The sequence below is a fragment of the Polyodon spathula genome, chromosome 13 (assembly GCF_017654505.1).
Source record: "Polyodon spathula isolate WHYD16114869_AA chromosome 13, ASM1765450v1, whole genome shotgun sequence".
NCBI classification, from domain to species: domain Eukaryota; kingdom Metazoa; phylum Chordata; class Actinopteri; order Acipenseriformes; family Polyodontidae; genus Polyodon; species Polyodon spathula.
Window position 1 is genome coordinate 6,394,963 of NC_054546.1, and position 10,599 is coordinate 6,405,561.

The following is a 10,599-nucleotide window of genomic DNA, read 5'->3' on the forward strand; positions in this document are numbered from 1 at the left end:
GGCTGCAAAGGACTTGAAAGTTTATTCGGGGCCTGACAGTATAAGACAGACTGGGTAAATAGGCCTGGAGTAGTATTTCTTTGGATTCTATAGTTAGAGACTTTAGCTCCCCCCCCCCAGATTGGTTTTATTGGTATTCTATTGGCAATGGAGCATTTCTTCTTAATTTGTTAGAAAAATGAAAAGGCATCTGCTTTTATTCCTTTACATTTTTAGGCCGTTGTACTTGTCGCTACAGATAGCCAACAGAAAAAGTGAATACATTAAATAGGTTCAGAGCTGATCACTACCTCTATTTAAGTGTGCTATGCAGGCCAATTTTATACAGGTTGAACTCCTTACATTACTTGTAAACCACTCTACAACCTTTTAATCCTCTTTCTCCTTTTGTCTCAAACTTTGTAATCTCTTTTCTCCTTTCTCACAAACTTCTCTGCTTTCATCCTGGACCTGTGTTTCATTTTCCCTGAAGCAACACCTTTTCAATTTAATTTACAAAGGAAATGTTCTCTTTCCTTTACAAGTAAAACATGTCTGTAACTGTACTTCCGCCACTAATAGAATTAGAAAAGGCCTTTGCAGAGCACGAACCAGACCCCTTCCACAGACGTAACTATGCTTGCAGTGTCTGCATTCAGGCAGAGGGAGCAAGGCTAGGTTCATTCAGTTTTTCCATAATTCAGTTTGGAAGAACCAATAGTGGGACACAAGTTAAACCTCCAGTTAATAGCTTATTTGTTTCAAAACGTGTGCCACTCCTGCAAAGCCTGTCACTTGTCAATAATTAATGGCAGCCTACTGGTTCAGGTTTCATTTGCATCATCTGGGCAGAAGCTACAGGATTTTGTTATTGAATCTGTAACCTTAAGAGCTGAAGTCTTCAGTTTTTTTGTTTTATTGGACCCCTTGAACTCTACTGCATGTTTTAGTACTATAACACTTTCAAAATTTGGTAGAAATTTGACTGCACCAATGTTAGGCTTGTTTGATTGCCACTGTGTTATATTTCCATCTTGTATAAAACACAGTTTTAGTAAATGGAAGGCAGATTGAATTTAGTATGCCCAGCTTGATCTGCTATAGTTAGTTGAGCTTGTGTGGGTGCTGAATTCGTTTTTTTTGTGTGTTTTAATTCCTACATAAAAAAAAAAACTGTGTAGGCTAGCTTACTAATTTCTATTTTAACACCCCTCCGCCTCCCAAAATATGTTTGCTTGTTCCTTAGTCAAGCCTAGTACAGTATAATTAGTTTATTTTTATACCATAAAGACTAGTTTCTTTTCAATTACAACACACAGAAAGCAAGGTCACTCTTGCTTTGCTGCCTTGCTGATTTATATTTGAACTGCTTTGAGTTCCCTGGTGAAAGAAAAGACCCCCTTTATTACTGCTGCTGTTACACAGGGTCTTGGCTTGTCATTTAATTTGACTTTTGCAGTAACAGGTTTTATTTTTTACCTTTTTTTAAATTATTATACAATGAAACAGTCTTGTAATCGCATGCTTTGTAAGTTCTGTGAATGAATGTTCTGTTTTGCAAGGAGAAACATAATGTTTTAAACCTTGTTAGTAAAGTTGTTTTATTTGTTTAGATTTTGCAAATGTTTTTTGTTTGGTTGACTTGTTTGGTGGCATTCTTAAGTAACAGTGCATTAAATATGTATTCTGGAGTCCTTTGAAGTTACCAGTCACTCATCTTGCACACATTTAAGATCATTACTATGTATGTAAGATGAGTGACTGCCTATCCAAATAAGGCTTTGTGTCTCTTTATACATGGTTTTTATTATTGATTTATTTAAGTCTGGATGGTTAACATTTAGGTTTTTCGTAGCGCTTATTTTAGCCGACCTGCGTGTAGAGAAATTTAATGCCCCTGGTTTCATCAAGCGAGTGATCTAACACCTTTTGGTGCCTTTTTTCCTCATGCAGAGGGCTGTGGCATTGTGAAGAGATGATCCAGCGGTATAATTATGTGGCCAATAACCTGGCTTCTGCAGATGGCAAATCCCTACCGCACCGTAGCTCCTCGGGGAATGTGGGAAAAGCTGTGGAGGACTGCATGAGAGCCATCATCGGAGTCTTACTCAACCTTACCCATGACAACGGTGAGCAGTGACTCCAGATACTGTGTGTGTTGATTTGTCATGCCTGGTATTCCGTTATTGAAACGTCTCAATGGTCTGTGTGTCTACAGAGTGGGGAAGCACAAAGACGGGTGAACAGGATTCTTTCATCATCACAGCATTGCACTGTGTACTGCGGGTCCCACAATACCTTGCTCAGGAACAGAGATTCGATATCAGAGTGCTGGTAAGCTTACACAATTTGTATGTGTCTGGGTTTTTTTTTTTTTTTTTTTTTTTTCCCTCAAATGCTTGAGGGTATCCTGTACGTGGTCTACTTAAACTTTTGATGGATTCGAATTTCAGATGCTGTTCGTCATGCAGTGGATGTAGCTGTACTTTTTTTTTTAAATGGTACGAATGCTGGTAGTGTGGTTTGCTGACATTGCTTTATTCTTTTGTGCTCTTAAGGGACTTGGCTTGCTGATCAACCTAGTAGAGTACAGTGCCAGGAACAGGCACTGCCTGGTGGAGATGGAGATGGACTGTGAGCCCTTCGAAACGATCTGCGTTGCAGAGGGAGAGGAGCTCAAGACAGAAGGGTCTATGAGTGCCATTGCAGCCTTGGTACAGGTTAGAGCTCTGATTTTGGAGTTTATTTAAGGATGTCTAAAACTTGATTTATAATATATTTTATATTAAATGTAGTCTGTTCAGCCAGACTGAAAGTTTTCTCACTTTGGAAAAATGTTTCACTTAAGTTAAAATCCTGACATACTGGGTGGTTAAAAGTAGATGTATCTTGCCTTGAGGTTTAAGTCCTGCTTTTTCTACATTTTAATTATTTGTGTGGTTTCAGCTGTTCCTTCAGCGGGAACGTGCTGCCGTTCTTGCAGAGACAGAGACAGACGATTTCATTAATGACGCACCGAAGCCTCAGTTGGACCAGAGCGGGGAGTGGCAGGAGACCAGTGGAGAGATCCAGTGGGTCGCATCTGAGAATCATACCAATAGCAATACAAATGACAAGGAGAAGGAGAAGAAAGAGGAAGAGGATGAGGAACTCGACCTGAATAAAGGTACACATCTTATTTCATCATCTGGATTATGTAACTGACTTCACACAAACTGAGAGAACCAGGAAAATAAGGAGTTTATTCAGAAATGTTTCATGAACTTTTACTGGTGATAAACAGTTAAGCAAAATAGTCCTCGTCTTGTATTTCCCCAGCTCTTCAACATGCTGGCAAGCACATGGAGGACTGCATTGTAGCTTCGTATACTGCACTGTTACTGGGCTGTCTTTGCCAAGGGAGTCCTGTAAGTAACTTCTTAATCAGTTATGTCATAGGGTTTGGATGCACTTTTTTGTCTTTTTTTCCTGATGCAAAAAGCTTTTAAACTTTGTACAAGTTGATTCAAACTTCAAAAAGTACTGCATGTGCATTGGATTATAGTGTGGGATATATAAAAGGGTCTGAAGAAACACAATTCTGGCTAGTTTTACACACAGTTGATTCCCCTGTTATTTCTTTGTGGATTCTGTCCAGAAAAATGTAATTCAGTTATGTTCAGTCAGTGGGGTTACAGAAGTGATTTTATAGAGGTAGTGAAACTTGCTTTAAAAATATGGTGTTTGTTAACACTGTTTTATGGAGTGACACTTTCTTGGTACTGACACCTGCAGTGTTTATGAAATGGTGATAGGGTTTGATGTATGCTGAGGTGTTATCTGGATAGTGTAAATGCCAGGACAACTTGCCTGTGTGTTCCACCCGACATGCACAGTTCTCTACAGTAGGACTGTTTTTAGAAATGTAACTCTGGATAAAACTAATGTTTTATTTCCCTCTTGCAGATGAATGTGACTACTGTGAGAGAAATTTTACCTAAAGGAGATTTCTCAATAATGACAGAAATGCTTAAAAAATTCTTAAATTTCATGAATCTTACGGTAAGTGAAACCATGCATTAATGCTGTAAGTTTGTTCGATATTTAAGCATTGAGCACAGATTATTCAGGTGATGGTCTTTCCTTCCAATCTATGCATAAGGAAATTCCTTGTTGCAATAAGTAAATCCTGAATTGGATTCCTTGCTTTCATTTTTAAAGTCTTGCTTGTGTGTAACCTGCAGTCCCTTCCCCTCTTCCTGCAGTGTGCTGTTGGAACGACAGGACAGAAGTCCATCTCTCGAGTGATTGATTATTTGGAGCACTGTTAGAGCACTTGGCTTCAGCTAGATCATGCAGGAATAATTGACCCGACCCAGAGGAGTGCAGTGGGGAAAGAAGCCAAGACACAAACACCAACTGGACCATTTGTCCATACATAAGCATCTCTGCAGCAAACTTAAGCTTTGACATCTGTCAGGCTTGCACTCTGTGTTTTATTTTCATTTGTTTGATTTTAAACTGGCAAGTACAATGGTCTGTGTTAAACAGAAACCTGTGAGGCTGCATATTTTCTGTTATAGTTTTTATAAAAATAAGTGAGCTGTTCTGGCAAGCTATCCCAGCTTCATGAGCATTTTTTAAGTTCTCTTCTTTCATGACTCCTAATCAACCCTTTGCCTCAAGTAATTTTTCTCTAAATTACTGAAACTCCTGTTTTATCGTTTCTATGAACCTTGAAAAAGCTTGTCTCAATGTTGCGCTACAAAAAAAAAAAAAAAAAAATTATAAACATTTTTTTTTTAAAAATGTGAAGGTAGTTTTAGCTAAACTCCCATTTGCTGCTCAGCTGAGGTATGGATCAGTGCTAGATTAGCACTGTCTCTGAAAGCCTTTCACAGCATGAATTGTAATTTGGCTACAAAGCACCTATTTAATTGGGGTGGGATGGGAGGGAGGGATCTTTCCATATTTGTTATGATTTTCACTGAAGTGCCTAAGTATCCTGGGTCTCGGCTAGTTGGCAAATGTGACATCAAAATAAATAAATACCATTTGCAATGGCAAATTGCAACCAAATGTAGAAAGAGAAAAGCTTACAGCCCAACTGTACCAAAGCCATTTGCTTACTTGGTATTGCAGGCTGTTTTTGTTGTTGTGTTTTTTTTTTTTTTTACCCTCAAATAACTTAAATTAAGACATTACAGTATCTAGAATGTTTATAAAAACGACAAGCTTTCTCTACTTTCAGTGGGTGGAAGAGTAAAAAATAGCAGGTGTTTTGTATACAGTTGTAAAAAGGCATATTTCAGTAACGTATGGTTCAACATGCAGCGAACAGCTGTGGTAGGTGTTGACCCACTGAGGATTTTCAGTTGCTTTGGTGGAACAATAAAGCAGTTGATCTAACAGACAGTCGCATTGATTGGAGTTCTTTCTTGGGGGGGGGGGGGGGGGGGGGGTTTCATTATATGGAATGTTTGTCACAACATGGCTATTCCAGTTAAATTCTATGTTCCAACCATGTTCATCATTTTTAAACCTTGGTCGGTCATAAGACTGTAATTAAGAACCTGTTAATACAAGAGACAAAGGTTTTGACAAGAGGTTTTATCAAATGTTTTATACATAATCACACTTGCAGACTTCTTGTTTCCAAAAAGTACCTAATCATTTAATCAAATCTGTTAAACCTACAGTGGAATGACCTTTGGGGCTGGACTTGCGACACCCTACCACAGTAGAATAAAAAAAAAGGTTGGAACTTAAAAATGTCAATCAAATGTGTTTGGGGGGGGCAGAAGACAAGTGTAAAGATGCACAATATCTTAAGCAAGTCTGTGACTCCGTCACAAGAGGTTGAATGGTATTTGTTCATGAAATGTAAAGTAGTACAGATGACTGTATTTTTCCCATTTTAGATTCAGTAGGTAAACCTATGTACCCTGGTTTAATGGAAAATACCTCTTAATTGATGCTGTGGTTTACATCAATGCAGACTGTTTCACTACAGTACAGCAGCCTTCCCAGGCCCAGTGGCCAGCTGCCCTATTTTCAGGCAACATGTACAGGGGTGTAGTAAATTGCGTTTAAGAACTTGGTTTAAAAAAAAAAAAAAAATGAAAAGAAACACAGCAGGACTGGGAAGCCCATGTATTGAACAGGCCTATATTAATAAAGCACTTGCATTTCAAGGGATTGCATTGGTTATGTCCAAATTTTTTCTTTTTAATTAAAACTAAATTGATGTGGGTGATTTCAGATATTGGGGCACTTATCCCAAAATTATTACAATTAGAATAGAGCCAATGTCAAGAGTTACTGGTTATTGACTTTGTCATGCTTTTTATAAACCCATGTAAATCTATAGAGAACTTTTTTGTGCAAAACTGTAGTTTAATCCCCCCCCCCCCCCCCCCCATAATGCCTTTTTATATATCTGCATACAATTTAATTTATCCCCACTCTCCCCCAGCAAATGTAAAATGTTTTTCATATTCTGCTATACCTTAAAGTAGGAGTACAGTAAAGTTGTTTGCATGGTTAGTTGGAGTTTAGAAAAATGCAAATATTAAATGCTCTTTATTAAAGCTGTTTTCAGATACTGCATATCCTAGCATGTTCATTTGTTGTATTCGTGACCTGGTTTTCAGATTGGTCATAGATTAAGGGACGGGAAGAGGGTTCAAATGTACTGGATCTCGAGCGAGTGGACTTAACATTGTTTTTCCCCCTCCCTACTCCTGTGTATTTTTTAACTTGCATTGTTTTTACAATGCCAAGGTATAAATAATTTTGTTTGACGTTCTAGTTAACTAGAAACCCTTTCAAGCTGTTAAACCTCTTGTATTTAAACAATGTAAATTTTGTTTGAAAAACTAAACAAATTATTCCAGCCAAGGTCGTTTTTTTTTTTTTTTGGGTTTTGCAGTCATTGTTATGTTTTACAAAGTATACAAGAGGTAATTTGCAATTCTAAATAAAATAAAAGCATTTGTAAATAGTTCTGTAAATACTGGCTATTGGAAATGGTAGACTACTTTTCTGAATCCAATCCTAATTTTATACAGTATTTCTCAGTTGTGTTCTTTTGAAGTTTAAAAAAAAAAAAAAAAAAAAAAAAAAAAAAAAAGCCAACTACAGGATACATTTTTTTTTTTTTAAATAGTCCAAGTTTGTACCAGTTTCAGGAATTGTCTTTGGTTACCTGTAAATAATTTGAACTCCAATAAAAATTGCTACTTTCAGTAAACTAGCTCTTCCTATTTGTGTATTATTTGCTTCTTAGCTACAGCAGTTGGAGCAACACAATTAGCCCTGTGAGTCATGTCACTGTTACAGCTGCTTTAACCATTTTGAGATGTCAGCTTCATATTTATGGGGTCATGTCACTTGGTTTCCAGAGGATGACATAACACTTTGAGATGTAGACTTAATACAGTACTCTGCGGTATTCTGTGACACAGCACTCCAAATAAAAAAAAAAAAAAAACACACACACAAAGTTAGTTCCTACAGTGATTAACAAAAAATTAAGAGAATGGTGTTGCTGTATAGGATTATGTTTCGCTACCTGTACATTGTGTGTCTTGTCCAATGTTGAAGATTACATGATTTGGACCAGTGCACCACATATGGTTGCTTGTTACAGTACACTGCACCTCAGTCGTTTAATTCATCTGTTTGGTATTGTAATTATCAAATATTGTGGTGCAGGTCAACAGAGTGGTTTGATTAGCAATTTCTTCCGCTCTCTGTACAGAACAGCAAGAGGAAGAACTACAGTTCATACATTTACATATTCTGAAATTATCTCATGGAATTGCTTGATAAGCGATAGATAGATAGAACATTCTGATAGTGTGAATCTTTCTGCAGAAAAGTAGCGACCTAACGGTGCTGTTTTGTTTAAAAAGCTTCGCAACATGTTTTGATCGATTTTATATATATGAATCTGTTCCCGTCTGCTGTTGCCTTCTTTATTAGCAACCTCTTAGTCTGGTTCAGAAACGCGTGTTGTGAGTTCTGGCATTAAATAAGAAATGTTATTAAACGTTCATTGAGTCATATATTGTATTCTTAAAAACAGACTGAAAAAAATGGGTTTAACATACAGAATCCTCTGTTGTATAGTAGGCCTATATACATGGCTTTTATCAAACTTAAGGTACGTTCCAGAGAAAGCATAGTAAACTGCAATCAGTGAAAGATCAATCACATGTTTTTTTTTTTTTTTTTTTGTCCTGTTCATTCTTTAAAATAAACGCAATATTGTGATCAGTTCCACTTTATGTATTTTTTAAGCTATATTGTAATTTAGTGTATATTTGTCTAGTTCCACAGTGATTTTTATTAACATTTTGTTCTCGGCAAAACAGAACACACACAGTACAGCAGTTATAGAAAAATCAGAATAAATTAAATTGACATAACTTTATTACATAATTTACCACAGGCATATTGCAGATATCAAGGATGGTTACAATTTTACCAAATATTAAACGTTTATACAAATACCAACGGATTGGCATAATGCAGTATCCATGCATTACAGCATGTATACCGTTATTACATAGCGGTAATGATATTTTTAAAACACATGACTCGAGACCTTCCGCGTAAAGGAGGTGCACCTCCTGCATGACTGTTGACCAGTCAAGTCAAATTCACAATGATTGTATTGTTTCTCATTAAATTGACCTCGATGTAGGTATTCATTTAGTCCCATTCTGTCGTTCCCAGAGATTAATATAACCCGTTATTTCAGACTGCAAGAATGATTCAACACAGTCGCTGTCTGACCGATCCGAGGAGTCCCGAATACCCTGTGAAACGCACCCTGGAGAATCTCGGGATTGCCCTCTTTTCATTGTTCTATGTCTTGAATCGTGACTAGATGGCAACCTGTCCTCTGAATCGTGACTAGATGGTGACCTGTCCTCTGACTCGTGACTGGGTGGTAACCTGTCCTTTATCTCGCAAGACCCAAGGAGATAGTCAGAGTTCCATCCGCCGGGACAATTTGACCTCTCCTTTTGCGCATCACTTTCTGCGGCACCTCTGCCTCCAAGCAGGTCGCAAAGCTCGGAGATGTATATCTGAGCCATTTGAAGAGTCTCTGATTTTGACAGCTTCTTGTCGCTCTCCAGAGTCGGGATGACACTCCTGAGACGATCGAAAGCTAGATTTAAACCGAGCATACGCCTCCTTTCTCGTGCATTGGCAGCCGCGCGACGTCGTTTCTGAACCGGAGCAAGGTCGCACGGTTCCCTGTCGAGGTAACCGGAGGAATCTGGTACCCGTAGCTCCACAAGAGCGCATGGATTGCGTTCGAGTGACGGAGCTTTCCCTCGATCTGTTGGGCTGCTAAGATCGATCCATTTAGCGTGAACGAGGTTCTGTGCTACCGATTCTGCCCAGACCCTACTGTGGAGAGGACCTGTTCCTTTTCGATCATGATAAATCACACCCGCCTCTGCCTGTTTGTAACTTCCACAACTTGTGCCAGCTGAATAAGAGGTATGGTCAACCAGGCAGCATCTGATATCTAGTTTTTCTTGAAAGTGCTGCATCTTTTCAGGCTGGAAGTTTTTGAAAACCCAGCAAACTCTTATTTATGCTTTGGAAAGTAAAAGTTGTCCTGAACTTTTTGGGGGCAAGGGTTCTTTTATTTAGACAGGGGAGCGTGTGGAGAACCCGAAGGGCGGAGTTACGGTCGTGTGCAGGAAACAAACGGCAGCAATTCAATTTCTTTCATTACAAGAGGAGGGAGTACATTAACTAAGTTCATCAAATTTGGATTAGGTCCGCTTCGAAGATCACTGAGGAAAAAGGGTCTCCTGGGGGGAGTGGTGAAGTGTCACCCGTACTTCCAAGAACACTGCAAGTACAATTCAAGCACTTCAAACAAGAATATATATAAGAGAGAGAGAGAGAGAGAGAGAGAGAGAGAGAGAGAGAGAGAGAGAGAGAGAGAGAGAGAGAGAGGTGCATTGATGAACTGTGCACATCAATATATTTAAAATTGTATTCTAAATAATTATCACAATACTTTAATGTATGTATCTATCGATGTATGCAGGTATGTACCCTTACCCATTAACTAATGATGAACCGTAGGCAGGTCTGCATTTCTTGAGGCTGAGAAATGTACTTTTTTTGGGAAGAGAAAATACGATAACTTTTTATGAAGTATTTATTTCATATGGCTGGTGAGCGAGGCCCTTGTTGACGTGTTGTTCATTATATAGTGGGTACGAGTCCTTGGCAGTCTGGGATTGTGAAGAATGACCTTCTTCACGGGGTATTTTGTTCTGCTTTTCACGGTGCTTGTGTAGAGTAAATGCACCTATGGCAGTATGAGAAGTGATTGATAAAACAGGTCTAGCTGGTTCCACATTTTGAAGAATACGTTATAGCTACAAGTCTTTAAAAAAACTAGCAGCTGAAAAATCACCAGAAAGGACGGGTGCAAAGCTGGATTGAGTAAATGCTGTCATTCTGATCAGTTATAGATGTTTCCTATGGTAATGTTGTGCCCATGTATTTCCTTTGACTATACTATGCATTTACCATGCTTTACCAAACTTTTGCATTTTATCGACTTATAGTATTACACACAATATTTGATGTTTCTCAGGT

General features: G+C 38.3%; 1 protein-coding gene across 2 annotated transcripts in view; it reads left to right on the top strand.

Moving 5' to 3' along the window:
- The window catches only part of waplb (WAPL cohesin release factor b), a 32,082-nt gene extending 24,872 nt beyond the window's left edge, over nt 1-7,210 (top strand). For both annotated transcript variants that reach the window (XM_041267982.1, XM_041267983.1), the window contains 7 exons: nt 1,933-2,108; nt 2,198-2,313; nt 2,538-2,699; nt 2,926-3,145; nt 3,298-3,386; nt 3,925-4,020; nt 4,224-7,210. In XM_041267982.1, the coding sequence (XP_041123916.1) occupies nt 1,933-2,108; nt 2,198-2,313; nt 2,538-2,699; nt 2,926-3,145; nt 3,298-3,386; nt 3,925-4,020; nt 4,224-4,289 (925 nt within the window). In that variant the 3' untranslated portion in view covers nt 4,290-7,210. The remainder of the gene's footprint in view (nt 1-1,932; nt 2,109-2,197; nt 2,314-2,537; nt 2,700-2,925; nt 3,146-3,297; nt 3,387-3,924; nt 4,021-4,223) is intronic.
- The last annotated feature ends 3,389 nt before the right edge of the window (nt 7,211-10,599 follow it).